Source organism: Rattus norvegicus, chromosome 3 (genome assembly GCF_036323735.1).
Source record: "Rattus norvegicus strain BN/NHsdMcwi chromosome 3, GRCr8, whole genome shotgun sequence".
Lineage (NCBI taxonomy): Eukaryota > Metazoa > Chordata > Mammalia > Rodentia > Muridae > Rattus > Rattus norvegicus.
Genome location: NC_086021.1, coordinates 173166482 through 173185231, shown reverse-complemented (window position 1 = coordinate 173185231; position 18750 = coordinate 173166482). Strand labels below are relative to the sequence as shown.

The following is an 18750-nucleotide window of genomic DNA, read 5'->3' as shown; positions in this document are numbered from 1 at the left end:
CCACCCTACGCAGGACGCTACGGCCCTGCGTGCGCCTGGAATCCCTAACTGGTGGGCAGACAGACGGACTCCTGGAGCTCACTAGCCAGTCAGTCTTTCTGAATCAGTGGCCTCCAAGTCAGTGGAGAACAACCACCACAATAAACTCTGGCTTCCACAGCACACAAATGTGCACATGAGCCAACAGACACATGCATGTGCATACACGTACGTACACACACACACACACACACACACACACACACACACACACACACACACACACACCACTTACTGGAACTGGCTTCTTGGGGCACAGACAAAACTATGGCTACCAGTCACCATTTCCACTTACTGTAAGTTGGCCTGCGACTCCAAAGTCTGCAAGCTTTGCATGGCCTTCTGTGTTTAGCAAAATATTTCCCGCCTTGATATCTCGGTGTATTTTTCTCATAAAATGAAGGTATTCTAATCCTTTAAGAGTTGATTGTAATATTGTAGCTATTTCATCTTCTGTTAACTGAAAAACAAAAGACAGTAAGAAGTCTCAACCCTGTTAACACAGGAGAAAAAAGTTACATCGAAGCTCTCCCACAGCCGCTTCAGCCTTGCTGTGTCCTGCCTGTTTCGGGTGATCTACGACCTGTGAACTGTGAACTCAGAGCTCCAGTCCCCTGGTTCCTCTCACCTGCCTGTTCTATCTCCCTATACGGCTCTCCCAGTGTACATCTGTACCACAGGCCTTCCTCAGCCTGCCCAAATGTCACTCATCAGAACAGCAGAGGCCTTCCTTCTCCACGCCTGGGTCATTCTCTGTTCTTCTCGTACCACGTCAGCTCAGAGGCAGCCTGACATACAATGCAGTCTTCCTCATTACAGATGCACACTCCATTAAAAACTGTCTTCTCCTGCTTACTCTTGTAGCCCTGGTATCAAGAGTGGGGACTGAAATAGCTCTAGAATGACAGTGCTGGAGGCTGGCACAGGCCTCTGAGCAGACCCAAGTCTGAAACAGATCCCAGCAAACCCACACACGGCTCCCGTGTGACAACCAAGCCACGTTCAGGAGTAAGCTGTGAACAAAAGGACCCAGGATTAGAAGGACCCAGCCTGGACTTCTGGCACCACTTTCTTTCCCTTTTATCTAAGGTTTGACATTGCTGAATGAGGACCGGTGAGGAGAGAAATCATGAAAACAAGAAAGAGAGTGAGGCTCGGTGGGAACAGCCCAATGGGTAGAAATGCACAAAAACCAACCACCGCATGACGGCAGCGTCAGTGATCAGAAGAGGGCGTGCCCTTGCAAGTGCACCAGAACGGCAATTCCAAAAGGAACTTAACCAGGAATTTAAAATATCTCACAGGTGGCCAGACCTTAATCCAATCAATCAGGACGCTAGGTTTAAAGTACAGCTACCATCCACTTAGGTTTAATTATAGACCAGTTTTCTGCTTAAAGTAAAGATTTTCCTGCCTCCTGGGGGCCCCTTTCTAGTGTCCTGGCACCTACCCTTCCCCATCCCCATGTAGACAGCATTCATAAAACATGAGAGGCTGAGAGCCACATCAGAACAGACTCAGGGCCAAGAGCAAGCAGCGTCTGTGGTTTCAGCCCGGGCAACCTCTTTAGCACAGCAGTACCACAGTCTACCATGATCTTTTTTTTCTTTTCAGATCTTTCTGTTCTATTTCTTCAAATTTAAATAATACTTCTAGTCATCTGTGGCTGGCAATGGTCACACTAAATGGTCTTTATATATAACACACAACAAATTAATAATTAAGTCACATAGACTAATAAACTAGTATTAAGGTATTGATTTTATTTATTTAAGCATTTTTGATGATTTGTTTATTTTTGTTTTGTTTGTTTGTTTGTTTGTTTGTTTTTTGGAGCTGGGGACTGAACCCAGGGCCTTGCGCTTGCTAGGCAAGCGCTCTACCACTGAGCTAAATCCCCAACCCCTATTTTTGTTTTTTATGCACTGGTGTTTTTCCTACATGTGTGTCTGTGTGAGGATGTCAGACTTACTGGAGCTAGAGTTACAGACAGTTATGAGCCACCGTGTTGGGGCTGGGAACTGAGCCAGAGTCCTCTGGAAGAGCAGCCAGTGCCCTGAGGCCATCTCCCCAGCCAAGGGCTTCAATCTTAAATCAACAAGCCAGTCAAGGTTTTGGGCTTCTTTTTAATTATTTAATCCATTTTTTGAGATTATAATATAATTATATCATCTCCCCCCCTTCCCAAGCCTCCCATGTACCCCCCTCCTTGCTGTTCTTCAAATTCATGGCCTCTTTTTAATTATTGTTACCTTCATATATGTTTGTATGTACACACACAAATAAATTTTATGTCAGAACACTATTCTTGGCTAAAGAACTTACTGTCTAATCAAGAAAACCCACAATTTTCAACAAAGTAAATTTAAGAAAGGGAAACAATGATAAAACGCAAGATTTGTAACTGTTTGCCAATAGCCCCACCTTACACTTATCTAATACCTCATGGCTCACCTTTGCATACTTAAGCTAACTTTACAGCACTGCAGAGACTTAAAGAGATGCTCGCTCCCCCTCTTACAACCGAAGGCAAATGTTCCCATTTTTGACAATCTGCAGGGCAACTGGGATTGGTTTCCAAACTGCATAGCAGTTGACCCACTAGCTTCTTACAGCCTAGACATCTCCCTCTGCACATGGACTGAAACTCAGCCATATTATCACGCCCTAGACGACCCAACACCATCAAACCTGCCCACCTCTCTTGCCTGACCTCCTCTGTCTCTGTGGCTGCAATTCTAACACCAAACATACAAACAAGCAGCATTCTGGGGCCTTCACACTGGCTGGGTCCTATCTGCAGTGTCCCTTCGCTCCTGCTTCTCGGCCTACCGACGAGGCTCTTTACCACTTCCCCATCGCCATCTGTGGAGGTCTAGATAGATATGGCACCCACATACCCATGTATTTGAATCCTTGGCTTGGGGAGTGGCACTATTAGGTGTGGCCTTGTTGGAGGAAGTGTGTCACTGTGGGAGTGGGCTTTGAAGTCCCCTATGCTCAAGCTACACCCAGTGTGGCACAGTCTCCTGCTGCCTGCAGATCAAGATGTAGAACTCTGAGTTACCTCTCCAGCTCCCTAGCTACCTGTGTACCACCATGCTTCCCACCATGATGAGGATGGACCAAACCTCTGAAACTGTAAGCCAGCCCCAATGAAATGTTGTCCTGTGCTCCTGGTGTCTCTTCACAGCAATAAAACCCTAAGACACCAGCCTTACTAATTTTTTCCAAAGTATTTCTCATCACCTGGCATTACCTTCCCAGCTGCTGCCTGTTTTCTCTTTGTTTCTGTGCTAGAAGGTGTGCTGCCAGGATCGCAGTGCGCCACATGCTGTGCTCTCTGAACACTGCTGGAGCCCTAGTGCCCACAGCGCCGTTCTGCAACTGAAAACTAGAATCCGTGACTCTTGGATCAGATCCGGCCATCTTAGACATGACAAATAATGCTTAAAATAGTTTTATTCCCCATCCAACAGCAAGCAGAAGCCACTCTAGACATACTGGGTAAGAGGACAAATTCAAATCCAAAAGTCAACATTTGAAACTCATTCTAGAGCTGGAGAGATGACTCAGCAGTTAGGAGAGCACTCTGCTCTTGCAGAAGTCCTCGGTTTCATTCCCACTGCCCACAATGTGTGGCTCATAAATTCCCTACAAACCCAGCTGCAGGGTAGAGAAGCCTGGTCTCTCTGGGCACTTGCACTCACGTGTGCAAACCCATGCAGACACGCATAACCTTTAAAAGACCAAGTAGTTTTTACAAGTCATTCTACGGCAGCTGGACATGGCAGGGAGAATGACACAGGAGGAGTGTGAGTTCAAGGTCAGCTCCAGATAACTTACTCTTCCCCCATGAAATCCTGTATTACAAAATAAAAACTCATCCCCAAGCCATGATTTGATAACGGTTTCGTCTAATAAGAAATAAACAAAGATCACTGGAACAAGTCAGTATCAATCTGCCACGTTTAGAAGGGAACTAAGCAAGGTGGCTGACCCCTGTGACCTAGCACTCGGGATGGGCTAGAAGGATCAAAGGTAAGAGACCACACTGCGATTCTCCTTGTCTGAGGGTGAGGGAGGTGAGTAAGAGAGCAGACACCCAAGGAAGGGGGACATGACCGTCATTCTTCAGGTGTAGAAGCACACACACAAAAGGCCAGAGAAAGCTGACGCAACTGCTCTCCCGAGGCACTGTCTGAGGAGGTAGGTAAGCTCACCGTCTTGTTTCGGAGCCGAATAATATCGGATACAGAACCAGCCCCACAGTACTCCATAACAATCCACAGGTCCGTGTTCTTAAAGTAGCTGCCATAGTATTTGACGACATGTGGGCTGGAAAGAGAGACAGTACAACTTAGTGGACTGTTCTTCAATGCATGGAAAGTAACTTCTCATTTCAAAAAAATGAATTATTTCTAGTTAGGACTAACGAAAGCAATCTTTTGATAAGATGAAGGATAGCTCTTCCTCAGAGTAATACAGATTCAACACAAGGGAATGATATTTCTAAGTGTACAACTATCTTCAGAAAAGAATCATAGATTCTCAAAAAATTAGCTATGAACACAGAACCGATAAAAGAAACATGAGGCATATGAGCAGCCAATAGGAGGGAACGTAAGAAATAACGCCGTAGCACACACGACCCACCACGAGTCTACAGAACGGTCAGAGGAATGGTTAATAAACAGGGTTACTATATCCTGGGATCAGAGACACGGATCAGCGATTGAGGGCACTTGCTGATCTTCTCGAGGACCTGGTTTTGGTTCCCACCACATGGTGGCTCATAACTCTCTCTAACTCCAGTTCCAGGGACCTGATGCCCACTTCTGGCCTCTGGTACCAGGCATGCAAGCGGTGCAGACATGAAATTTAAATTTGAGAGGGGGAGGTAAGCTATAAAAGAGTAAAGCAAACAGAGTTACACTCCCAGTGAGACAGGACAGATAATACATCAAGGGACACATAACGATGATGAAAGGTAATTTTTTTTCTTTCTCTTTTCTTCCAAAAGTCATGATATAATTGGGAGTAACAAGATCATCGCTGTACAGTATAAAGATTACTTAGCATCAAATCTGAAACCTTAGGTCTGAAATTTGATGAGAGACACCAAGAAAGAAATATGTGAGAAGTCAAGCATCTCAGGAAAATGAATAATCTGTGTCAACAACTGTGTCATTAACAGCTGGACTACTGTTGAAAGCCAGGTTGCATAGCAACGAAAGAAGCTAAAACTATCCTGGCTTCCTTGACTTGCAATTTCAAACGCCCCTTCATCCTGGACATGTGCCAGTCTCGAAGAAAACAGAGTACATAAAATGAGCATTTGTGAAAGCACAGGTAACTGGGTGCCCGAGGTTCACAGTCCCCAGCGCTCTGCCCCTCCCCTCCTGTCCGTGATTACCTTATTGTCCAAACACACTGTTGGGAAATGATCTGTGCAGTCTTGTACTGCCTGCTAAGATCTGCTGCACGGTTCATGCCTGGGCTGTGAACTCCCAGAAAACAGAGGGAACCTTCTGACACTCTAACTCCAGCCGCTTTTCCTAGTAAGCCAGGCAAATGCCCTCTAAACCCTCCCTTTGCTCAAAAGACAGTGACATAAAAATAAAACAAAGAAGCAAACAAACAAAACTCCCAGGACACAAGGATTCTGCCCCATCTTTTTTTTTTTTTAAAATACAAGTTTAACATAGAAAAATCTTCAAAATATTTCTTAGCCCGTGATGATCTTGCAGAGGACGTGGGTTCAGATCCCAGCACCCACACGGCAGCTCACGACTGTCCCTAACTCAATTCCAGGGGATTTGATACCGTCTTCCAGCCTCCACAGGCTTCAGGCCCATATGTGGGCTGTACATGCAGGAATACACATAAAAAGTAAAAATGAGTAAATCTTTAAAAATCAAATCTTTAGTTAGAAGCATTTTCATACTCTGTTTAGATACAGCCCCAATTTGCCAACTAAAGAGAGTTCCAAAGTGAAATCATGTGGAGAAGAAAACCCGCGAACTTAATTCCCCCAGTCCAGCTGTGGGGCGGGGTGGAGGTGTCCGTATGGTAGACAATAACCACAAAAAGAAAAAGATAGAACAGGGAGAAGAGCAGCAGCTGCCCTTCAATAACGAGATGCACCACCCCCCACAGTCTAGCGCTGACTGATCTGACCAAACTGTCCTCGGAGCCAACAGGCAATGCCTCCGTGCAGAACCTCCTCGCCCTCACCCCCACGCCCTGGACCTGGCACGGTCCTTCACTGTACTCTCGAGTCTAACAGTGCTGGCCTGTGCCTGCTTTGTCAACCACTGTGCTGTCTGTGTTGTCATGGAACTTCAGAGCAGGTCACGTGCTCTTCTGTGGCTGACTTTGGGGCCAACTTCCTGCTTAGAGCTTGACAAACCTTAGTTCCTCAAAATAAAACACTTAAGTACTCTTGACCCGAATCATTCTTAAGAGCAAAAGAGAAACAGTTAGTACCTAAGCAAACACTCTCTTTTTGTACGCCAATCTGCTATTCTGTGGTTTCTGGAGCTAAAAAATATTTGAATTATCTTAGCTAACTGCGCAATAGGAAGAGAGAGCAGTACGAAAAGAAAAATAAAAAGAAAGCCAGTACCACCTTCTGCCTCTTCCTCCTAGTCTCTAAAAGATCTGACAGATGAAGGAAAAAAATTAAAAAATGGAAACTACCTACAAAACATAACATGCTTCCTCCTGTTTTTCAGAAAGAACAAGCACGGTGATCCCTGACCCCGCCCTCGGGAGGGCGTCTTAGCAGATCAGTCTGTGGTGTCCAGCGGTGCAACCCCAGCGGATGTAGAAGCTCCTTCTGTCGAAGGACCCCACAAGCTTTACCTGTCACACTGCTGCATTATCGAGATTTCCTTGATTATCTCCTGCAGGTCCGACTCCACGGGCACCTGCTTGATGGCGACAATCTGGCCGGTCTCTTTGTGAATCGCCTTGTACACGCTGCCATAAGACCTGCATGTGGGGAAGGAGACCCTTTATGGAGCCAGAGCGCCGAGACACGAGAGCAGGTGAGGCCCAATCACGTTACCCAAGCTCACGTAAGTGATGAGCTGTGAGCTGAACCCACACAGTCTGAACTCCATGCTCGTTTTCTCTTCACAGCAACACAACGCCTGTGTCTGTTTTCCTACGGCCACTCTATCACCAGTCTTTCTGTCCTTACTCAAGTGCTACAAAGCTTAAACACAGACTCTCACAAAAACCCAAGTCTCTTTCGTGCCAGAATCAGATGAACGGAGCACATTCAAATCTTTTTTGCCTTGCGTTTCATCTCCCCCGAAAAGCTTTTTAACAAAACCAAGGTTCTATGTTCATTCAATCTAGGCTCTACAAGAACATGAGGTTTAGAATCTAAAGACGGCAGACTGATACACACTATTATAAACCTGAGTTAGCGCCTTGTGCCTCAACTGTCTTCTTCACAAGATGACAGCAACAAAACACAAACAGGAGCTGGAGAGATGGCTCAGTGGTTAAGAGCACTGACTGCTCTTCCAGAGGTCCTGAGTTCAATTCCCAGCAACCATCAGATGCCCTCTTTTGGTGTGTCTCAAGATAGCAACAGTGCACTCATATAACTAAAATATATAAATCTTTAAAAACAAAAAAACAAAACCCTCCCTAACCAGACAGCTATGGTGCTCATGAGAAACACTCTGGACCCTTACAGACCTTTGTTTTCATTAATACCCTGGGCATCACTCAGTGATAAGAGAAAACCATCTTTTTAATTCCCCAAACATGCTGGGCAGTGTGGCATACAACTTTAATCCCAGCACTCGGGAGACCAGGGCAGGCAGATCTCTGTAAGATCAGGGCCAGCCTGGTCTACAGAGGGAGTTCCAGGATAGCCAGGGCTACGTGGAGAATCCTTGTCTCAAAAAGCTGAAAACCCAAAAGGAATAAATAAATTGCACAAACACACCCGATTCTACACACTGTCTTGGTAAAGAGAAAATCAAAATGAAGAATGTGGCCTAAGTGGTCAAGAGCAGAGCTATGTCACTGGCAAGAAGGAATTATCCCAATGTGAAAATAGATTTTAAAAACTTCTTTCAAAAACAAAGAAATATCTATGAATGCAGAACACAGAAAAGGTTGTGTCTGAATCCCTTATACTTAAACTCAAAGGAGCTTCCAATTCTGTTTTATCACAGCAAACAACTGATGAGCACGTGTGGAAGACCCAGCCAGTGCCCTTCCTTCCTGTTGGTCCCTGGGGAGAATCATGATAGACTGCGCCCTTTCTCTTCCTGGGGAATGAACCAGCAGCAGGAACCTAACCTAGATCTGGCTGGTGCTCGGCTACAGTTCTCAAGACCTTCTTCCCAGGTAAGACCAGGCTGTCCATTTCCACTTGTCACTTTCGGCCCTGTTTTGGATACTGTCAAGGGGAATGACACTTGAAACTAACATAACTGTCTTGGAACTGTAGGAACTGCCCAGACCGACCATTATCAGGTCAACTATCCACTTGGGGAAGATTTATTAGTCTGTCGGTGCGTGCCTCCATAGTTAGCCACTCTTAGCAGGTACAGCTAGACGGAGCACATGTGTACGAATCTCTTCATGTCGGCTTCATGCTGGAGTGAGTTTTGCTGGGTGCAGAACTCTTTCCCTCAGCACTCGTGCTGCGGCTCTCCCACACCTACTGCTTCTTTAAGTCTGCTCTCACTGGAGTAACATTTTCACAAACAAGCTATCCACAGCGTTCCAGGCGTTAGCACTCATTAGCTGTGAAACTACAGGAACAACTTGTTATCTAATAATAAAAGGTAACAAAGGTAGGAACGGAGCTCAGTGACAGAGCAGGTGCCTAAAATGCACGAGACTCTAAGACTGAAGAAAAAAAGGAAGAACTTATAGGAGCCACTGTGTAAAGCTTGGAATAACAGAAGCAAGAGGCTAGGCTCCGTTCTCAACACGCTGGGTGCTCGAAGCTGTGACTGCCTTGCCACAGAGCCATGTGATTTCTTCAAGAGCATGACCACAGCTCCAGAACTCTGTGGTTCTTCAGCACACGCTCACTTTGAGAACAAGCCACAGGTCACTGGAAATCACAGTCCTTCCCAGAAGGAAGATCTGAGGACGAGGTGGCATCCTAGAGAAGTGAAGGTAAGGTCTTCCTTCAGGATCATGCTGGTTCCTTGAATCTGCTCAGGTTCACTACATCAGGACGACAAAAACCCACGTGTCTGTGGTTTCCTTCAGGAGTTCAAGAGATGACAGCACAAGAAAGGATCTTTAGAGGGACATTCCCACGTTCTTTGTTGATGTCATCCATATCTAAACACAATTAAGAAAAAAAGATCAGTTACTTGGTTTCTGACATTTCCTGACTATAACTGTGATATTTCCTAAATTAAGCGCCCCAAGCAATACTCCCACCAAGAATTCCTAACTGCACTTAAAGATGAGATTTAGCTTTGATTTGGTGTAAGCTCTGAAAAATGCGTCAGCTGATACACTCAAAACCAACAGTGTGACTTCCAGAGCACTCAGTGCATGACAATCACCGTGCCTAGTACTTCTCTAGTATTTCATGCAATCCTTCCATGGTGCCATGGAACAGATACTGTTACTATCCCCACTTTATAGATAAGGGCTATGAGGTTCCAAATTATATAAGGTCTTGTGCTATGACTAATCAATAGGACACCAAAACCTTTAACTCTGCTTTGAGTGACTTCATTACTCTAACATGCTTTTGTTAAAAACGAAAAACCATACAATTATGTCTACAGATTTATGTCCTATCCCAAAAATAATCTGTGAACGCTGTTTGATGAAGGCGCATGGACTACGCGCCTTTAGGGGAATAGCAAGAATGCCAAGCTAGGGCTGGAGAGATGGCTCAGAGGTTAAGAGCACTGACCGCTCTTGCAGAGGTCCTGAGTTCAATTCCCAGCACCCACATGGCGGCTCACAACCATCTGTAATGGGATCTGATGCCCTCTTCTGGTGTGTCTGAAGACAGCTACAGTGTACTTATAGACATAAAGAAATCATTTAAAGAGGAGGAGGAGGAAGAGGAGGAGGAGGAGGAAGAGGAGGAAGAGGAGGAAGAGGAGGAAGAGGAGGAAGAGGAGGAAGAGGAGGAAGAGGAGGAAGAGGAGGAGGAGGAGACGACCAGGCTAAAGGTACCTTTACTGAAGCCGTTCGGCTGGCAGTCTTCCACCGTCTCAGGCTTGTCATGAGCACCACAACGCATGTTCTCATCCTTCCTTCCCCCGCTTCACTGTCTGATGGATCCCAAAGAGTACTTTTGCAACTAACAGAAAGTTGAAGACTCAAGTTTTTAACAAGGAGGTAATCCGTGAAAAATCTATTCCATGCAATCCAGAATTGGATTTGCTATCGCCACAGATCTGTGTTAAACATAAATAATGCTAAACTCTCAAACGGTCAGGGAAGGGGAGGCTTTGCTCCAGCACAGCACTTGCCTAGCATGTGCACGGCCCTGGGTTCAATCCCTAGCACCACTGAGAAAGAAAAAAAAAAAGCATATGGTCACGTCGGTCATTAATTAGTCAAAGGTATTCTGGAGAGACAGAAATTTCATACAGCTCGTACTTGTTTGCTTACACATCAACTACCTCTGAATCGTGAACTTACTACATACTCAAAGGTAAACATTTAAGGTATCCCTGGTATCTTCATGCACCGGTCATTACAGAAGGAAAACACAGACTTAGACTGCAATGATATGCAGAAGTATCAGAAACTCTCACGTGATGCCCTACGCTATCACTGAAAGTCGGTCGCCCACCATCTATCACTGAATGGAGCGGCATTTCAGAACCTCCACCAGAACGGTATGGTAAGAGCCCACCGGCTCCCAACAGGGATGCTGGATCTCCTGGGAGGATGCAAACTGTTCTCAGTGTATTTGTTCTTTTTCACAAAGCTGCAACGGAAATGTTGAATTCCTGTTTTTCACTGACTGGTGATTAGCTGATTACATACTAGGCAGAAATCCTGAACAGCATATAAAACTGACTAAGCCTAACTGGTTTTGTTGCTTTTGTTTTTGTTTTGAGACAGGGTCTCACTATGTAGCTGACCTGGAACATGCTATGTAGAGCAGACCTGCCTCGAACTCACAAGATCTGCCTGCTTCTACCCCCTAAATGCTGGAATTAAAGGTATGTGCCTCCTTCCTGGCTGACTTTTTAAAAGATGAATGAATGAACTGTAATCTAAATAGTGTTTCCTGTTAACGATATAAACCCATACGAATCATGGATTCTGTAAAAGAAAACAACAGATGACTTCATATTCAAAAGCCTGGAGTTCACTAAATCTGTGTAGTGATGAGGCTGAAGAATGCAAAGGCGTGGCACCTAGCAGAAGCACCTCCCCCAGCACCCAGAAGCACCTCCCCAGCACCCAGAAGCACCTCCCCAGCACCCAGAAGCACCTCCCCCAGCACCCAGAAGCACCTCCCCCAGCACCCAGAAGCACCTCCCCCAGCACCCAGAAGCACCTCCCCCAGCATCCAGAAGCACCTCCCCCAGCATCCAGAAGCACCTCCCCCAGCATCCAGAAGCACCTCCCCCAGCACCCAGAAGTACCTCCCCCAGCACCCAGAAGCACCTCCCCCAGCATCCAGAAGCACCTCCCCCAGCACCCAGAAGCACCTCCTCCAACACCCAGAAGCACCTCCCCCAGCACCCAGAAGCACCTCCCCCAGCACCCAGAAGACATGTTGACAGGAGACTTGGGAGCAGGCTTGAGTGTCACACCGAGAAAAGTTCACATTCTTCGGCTGCTACACCGGGGTGAAGACTGGGACTCACGGGTCAGACGCAGTTTATCTATACTTACCCTTCTCCAAGTTTCTCTAAGACATCAAACACTTCTTCTGGCTGTTTAGTTAAACTATCTTCATCCAACTTTTTCAGCTGCCTGTGGATGAAGAGATAAAACTCAAAATGTGTCTTACTTGCAACTAAAAAATAAAGAACACTATACTTTACAATTACCATTCTAGGAACTGCTCTGTGAAGTAATTTCCCTACTAGTAACTAATAGTTAAGAGCTAAGAGGGTTGTTTTGTTTTAAGTCAGGCTCAGATTATAACTCAAGATTACCATCAAACTCACAATCCCCCTGCCTCAGCCTCTCATGTGCTAGGATTACAGGTATATACCACCATCCCTGGCTCCTTTAAAGGACGTTAACGGACTGCTCTGTGGGAGGGATACTTTTGCTGGGTTACCCAATGAGCACATTCTGGACCAGAACATAAAGAATCAAATTTCAGTTCAACATCTGTATGAATTTTCTAATAAGATGAGCTGCCCTAGAGTGATGTAGACTGCCTTGAGAAGGCCAAGTTCTGTATGGTTGGAAAACATATGGAAAATAAAGTATCACGTGACTGAAATGCTATAGCAGAGTCAAACATTACATAAAATAATTCTGTAAGTTTAAATGGCATAGCTATGTCTTAAAAAACAAAACAAAAACAAAAAAAAAAGTGTGTAAGTAAGGCTGTATATTTAAGCCTGAACTGTACTAACTGACCTTTTCCCTCTACTGGGAAAGTTTTGGTCATCTTGTCTACCCAATTAAGTTCTATAGGTAACAGAAACAGGAAGTAGAAAGCAGACATTTATACAGAAGCAAACGACAAACTAACTTGACGGCAGGGAGTTTAAACGATCTAAGACCCTCCCCCACCACGAAGATCAGCCACGGACCTTTCACAAGTGCCCAAAATCAATGTGCCCCAGTCTCTACTTGTACACAGTCCAAACTCTGCACCAATGCGAGACCCTCGTAATAAACTGGAGAGGTTATAAAGCAACTTTTCAAATGTAAAACTCTGAAACCTCTAATAAAACACACTAACAGACCTAAAGAGTTTGCTGTACAGAGAGTATGCCTGTATAAGTGTGTGTGTGTGTGTGTGTGTGTGTGTGTGTGTGTGTGTGTTTTCTACACAATGGTTTCCTGAAACTACAAAGGACAACAAAGAAAAGACAGCTCAGGAAACGGTATGAAATATGGAAGCAGCCACACTATCAATTTCTTGTGCAAAAAAAAAAAAAAGGTTTGAACTATCTGAAAGATACCAATATTTAAGACATTACTTTAAATAAAAATAGAAAAATCAGAAAGATACAAAGTTAAAAAAAAAAAAAAAGCCTGACCACATGAACTACAACAAGCCCTGACATCAAGGGGAGCCTGCATAATTTTACAAAGAAATGCAGAACTACAGAGAGTTTAACGTCTCGACTTAAAGATCAACCAACACACTGACATTTGGAGACTTAAAAGATCCTAAAACTAAAATCCCAATGACTTCTTTAAAAACCCCCAGCTTCAAAACGAAAGGGCTGAAGTGAGACTCCTCTTACGCTTCAGAAGTGGTATTTCTACAAACTCAGAAATGAAAACCAACAGCTCTTATGCTGGGAGTTTTTGGTGAAACCCCACTCATCCCTGTACGGACGATGGACAAAGCCTCATTCATCAGGAATAAACTCTGATAAACAGCTTATAGAAAATATTCAAGTGTTGACTCTTAGAGCATAACAAAAGCAAAGGTCAGTACTTCAGAGACCACAGAATAACAAAGGAAACTCCCAGGGCCCTAAGAGACAGTTGCAAGACTCGATAAGACTAGGGCAGACAAACTTTAAACAACCTTCGTGAGAGTTTTTAAACACTTCAAACTTAAAGAAGCTTTATTTTCTCTGGTGCCAAATAAACGAGAGATGGTCAGAAAAATATCTGCTAAACAGATAAGCCAAGCGGCAGTCCCATAACCTTGAGTAGCAATCTCTGTGTTCTTTATGTTATCAAACTAGAATTTCGTTCTTTCTCTTTTGAGACACTGTAGCACTGGCTGTCCTGAGCCTCGCTCTACAGACAGGCTGGCTTCAAGCTCAGCGTTTCGTCTGCTTCTGCCTTCCAGAAGAATGCTGGGGTTAAAAGCGTACACCAGACACCTGGCTCATGAAAATAAAATGTCTTTGGAGATGCTAACTAGTAGGTTATCAACAAATAAATTCCTATTAGACAGCTGCTAAGTGACTGAGTCCTCAAGGATGAGGACTATACCACCCAAATAGTCTTGACTTTGGTGAACTGTGGTGGCAAGGCTCACACAGGGGTGACATCGTCTGCCAGGTTTTACTTGCTCATAATGAGCAGGCCTGGCCAATGCAATTACACACACCAAATATTGGTGACGTCCGTCTCCTGTGTCAGCTGACATAGGAATGGCCAGCATCCTAGGAATGCAGCCTAAGCCTTCTACTACACCATTACCCAACAGTGACTTACATTTTAAAATCACTAACTCTTTCGAGTCACGAATCTATCATTAGCCAGAGTCCCACACAAACGTCAAGCTAATGACTGCAGAGAGCATGTCCTGCACTGAGACAGTTGGGGCACAGACCATCCGAACCTCTCAAGAAGACATCTGTATTTTTCTGAACACGAGCTGTCATAAAGTGACCTCGCAGATGACTCATTTTCAATCGACCATCCCATGTCAGAACGCTCAGAGGCTCGATGCATTTACGTACATTTGCTCCTCTAGCAGAATGTTCCAGATTACTGCTATAAAAGATAACCGGAACATCTTAATAACAGAGTGGTCAGTCCAGTCGCTTCTGCCTGTAATCTCAGCACTCGGGAGGCTGAGGCAGGCAGCTGGAGGCTGCAGGACTGTAGAGCGTTTGAGGACACCTGTGTGAGACCCTGTCTCAAAATAAACAAAAAGGGTAACTGAATTAACTGTGCCCCTCCCTCGTGTGACTGTTAAGATTCTAACTCAGAGAACCTCTGAGTATGAGGTTGTACCTGGAGATAGGCCATTTTGAAATCAGAAGAGATGAGGGCACAAAGAGATACGAACGAAGAGCACATGAAGAGTGGGGGAAAGGTGCCCGTTTGTAAACCAAAGACATCTGATTTCCAACTTCCAGCCTCCAGAATGGCAACTAAATAAAAAATTAAATTAATTTCCGTTGCTTAGGCCATCCAGGTGTGGTGCTTGTTACAGTAATCTGAACCAGTTAATTCCGGTGAGAATAAAATACAGAACAGAACAGCACCAAATCGACCCTGCAAAACTCTTCTCTTGCACTCTATTACAGTTCTTAAAATCCAAACGCTGTAAGAATGAGGAAAGTTGCTGGGCTGTGGTGGTCCAGCCAGGAGGCAGAGGCAGACAGATCTCTGTGAGTTCAAGGCCAGCCTGGTTTACAGAGTGAGTTCCAGGACAGCCAGAACATTTACACAGAGAAACCCTGTCTCAGAAAAAAAAAAAGAAAAAGAAAAAGAAAAAGAAAGACAACAAGTAATGAGCAAAGTCAAAACAAAACAAAAAAATTCACCCCACCCACTATCACCAAACACAAAGGGAAAAAACCTTTTAATTAAATGAAGGTTTTGGGGGAAAGGAACCAAAGACAATGCACTGGTCTAGCGGTGACTGCACACATAGAGTAACAAGCTGCTAAGATGTGTATACACAAAGACCCAATGGAACAGGTAACTTCCAGAGAGGCTTCAGAGTAGGGAAGCAAGAACAAGGGTGTTAAGATTAGATCACCAGACATTAACGTTCCAACTGCGCCTCTGACTATGGGGCAGCTAACAAATGCCCTGCCTCCCTGTGCCCTGGCTTCATCATCTGTACAGTCAGGAGACAAGGATATCCTCCTCCTATGATCGTCGTGAAGGCCGGTTGCGTCAGTAAGGTGTACCATTTCAAAGTACCACTTCTACAAGCTCAGAAGTGGTCAAACACCAGCAATTTCGTATGGTTGAAGAGGAGAGATGGAGAGCAATTAAAACAGTGCCTGCCGACCTGTAAGCACTCTCCGGCTGTAATTAATAATTATTGCTTTTAGAGCCTCGCACACCACAGTAAGTCAAACCTGAGCCCATCTTAAAAGCCGTTTGTTTGATTCCATGTACCCCACCCCCACCCCCACCAAGGGTGCTGCCCCAGGCTTTCAATCTGCTCCCTTCACCTCTCGGGTGCGGGGCACTCCCTTACTCTGAACACTTCCTATTTTAGTGCTCATTCTGCTGCAGGAAGTCAAACGTCTTCTCTGTGAAACCCAAGTTTTTGGCTGTATCTGAGAGAAGCATGACTCCCTCAGGCTCTACGCTCTTTCCTCCAGGTGAGGGGCAGCGGTCCAACGCACCAACAGCCCGTTTAGGAGTTGAGACTTCCTAAAGTCAGTCACCTTCATCTTAACACAAAACAATTCTAGATACTTCCAGAATCTGGACTTGAGAGTATCGAAACAGAATTGGAAAAGGACAAAGTCTGACTGAACCTACTGTGTCTAAACTGTTTATTGGACCTCAGCTTACACAACCCCGGTTCCCCACCCCACCCCACCCCCTTATCGACGTCCCAACTTTGGGTGTTGGAAGACTAGGGAGGATTTGAAGAAAATTAGGCAGACACTCAGGAGGACATCAGTAATAAAAGCCATTAATTACCATCACCACTACTACATGAGGTTGACACCCTCAAAACCCTTGGAAACTCACTCCCCCATAACCCTCTCTCCATTACTAGAACCACGAAGCATTGGTACTTCCCCAGTAAGGCAGTTAAAAGCAATGACTTTTTAGACAGGACACAAAACCCCACTCCTCCTCTTACTGGCTATGAGACTTCCAATCAATTTTTCTAACGACTTCTGCCTCAGGAGCAAAGCATCAGACCTTTTACCACCGCACGGTCTGTGGTACTTAGGACACTCTCAATAAGTCCTCGCTCTCACCCGGCCTCAGCATTCGCCCCTACATCCACGAGATCCTTCTTGGGGCGCCTTTCCCCGGCCTCTGCTGGTGTCTCCCTAACTTGTCCGCACGTTGCCCAGAGAGTGCTCTCTCTAACCACAACCACTTCTATCCCGGCCAGCGGATGCTCTCTCACTCAGCAGGTGCTCCTGCAGCCGGGTCCCCAGCCTCGCGGGTCCCTCTCCGCCCGGCAGGAGCTTGCACGCCGGGGTCTACCCTGAGCAAGTTCGCGCCTTCCCTTCCCACCCAACTCTCCTCCTCTCAGCCTACGGCCCCTCACCTGCGCGGTGGGTTCCTCAGTTGCACGGTCTCCATGGCGCTGCCAGCAGCCGCCCAGACTGCCTCAATGCTCCATCCTCTGGGAGCCCGCCCCGCAAACCCTCCCACACTTCCGCTTTCCGCCCCTACCGGAAGCGAGAGGAGGCCGGGCTGATCGGCGTGAGTCACGTGGTACAGTGGCGGGCGGATACAGAAGTCTGAGACCAAAGAATTTCCTCTCGGGCGGCCTCTAGTGCTCAAGTGTTAGCGTCACCCTCTCCTTGACCTGCCTTTGGACTGAATACTCTCAAGCCTAACTGAGGTTTCTCCAATTTCTCAGGCGGTGAGGCTGTTAGCAAAGCATGGGCTTGATAAGAATTGAGTTCTTGTTAGAGCCAAGGGGAAATGCCCCAAGTACTCTGTAAGCTAGAGCGTAGTAAAGAAACCACAGAAATATCTGCTCCACGACTGGTGAGGTTTTATTGTAGATGAGAGAGAACAAACAGCATCTGGAAGACTCCTGAGCAGAGAGGAAGAAACAGGCTGGCCAAAGCCAGGGATTTATCTTCTGGGCAGAGAAAATAGCGAAGAGAGAATAGCAGGTCGGGACCTTGCTATACCATAACTGCTGCGGAGGGGAGTGAACTAGTTATACTCTAGAACCGCCTGAGAGTATGGTAGAGGAGGTAAGGAAGGCTAGGATGCTCATGTTACTAGGGACCCAATGAGCCTGCAGGTTAGCTTGGGCTTTGATATGTAATCACAGCTATGTCTCAATAGACAGCCATGAGGAAGTCGAGGAAGATAATGGAATGGCACCTATTGGGAGACAGAAACCAACAGTTTCTAGAAGAATACTCGATCTATCCACCAGCAATCCTTTTGTTTACCCTCTCAATATTCAGCACATGCCTGCCCTTTTTTTGGGAAGGAAATGGGGGTGGGGTGGTGGTTTCCCTTTGGACCTGGCACACCCCAAAAACGGGCAGACCCACTTTAGTCCAAAAATGACCTTCAAGACTCAGCTCCAAGCTGAACTATAGGATTGTTGGCAGATAAAAATAAAACTCACAGATTCCTGTAGCTCCTTCCATACAGCCACACAGTTCTGTTTTGTTGTTTTTAGGGGACAGGGGGTATATTTTTAGTATGGGGTTTGTAGGAATTTGTTTGAGGCAGCATCTGTATATATACCTGACTGGCCTGGAACATGTATGTAGACCAGATTGACCTCGAATTCAGAAACCAACCTGCCTCTACCTCCTAAGTGCTGAGATTAAAGGCATACTCCACCAGAGCCAGCTTCAGTGGAAGATCTTGACTCATCTGTATTTACCCACTAAATAAGTTTTATGGTCCACAAGATGCCAGGTGCTTTCCAGCTCTCTGGAATCCTGTTCCCTTCATCTCAGGTTTCAGCTCAATTCTAACCCTCGGAGACTTTCCGCGGCCTGCTCATGCTTAACAGCCTCCTCCTGGTTACTTCCTATTGTTTGGTTTCCCTGGAGCTCCAGGTTCTCCCAGTATCTCTCAGTTCCTACCTGCCATACCCTGCCCCCACCCCCTGAACTTTCCAGCCCAGGGGCTGGGCTGCCCTTTCCCCAGAGGCCCTTCCCTATA

The 18750-nt window shown here is 45.8% G+C and overlaps 1 protein-coding gene across 2 annotated transcripts in view; it reads right to left on the bottom strand.

Annotated features, from left to right (window-relative positions):
• The window catches only part of Stk4 (serine/threonine kinase 4), an 81898-nt gene that overhangs the window by 61904 nt on the left and 1244 nt on the right, over positions 1 to 18750 (bottom strand). The window contains exons 1-5 of one of the 2 annotated variants that reach the window (NM_001107800.1): positions 17153 to 17240; positions 11911 to 11991; positions 6907 to 7035; positions 4263 to 4377; positions 335 to 499 (exon numbers count right to left, since the gene is read on the bottom strand). In NM_001107800.1, the coding sequence (NP_001101270.1) occupies positions 335 to 499; positions 4263 to 4377; positions 6907 to 7035; positions 11911 to 11991; positions 17153 to 17187 (525 nt within the window). In that variant the 5' untranslated portion in view covers positions 17188 to 17240. Of the gene's footprint in view, positions 1 to 334; positions 500 to 4262; positions 4378 to 6906; positions 7036 to 11910; positions 11992 to 17152; positions 17241 to 18750 lie in introns of those variants that run through there. The other variant, XM_039105129.2, reaches the window with a different exon arrangement.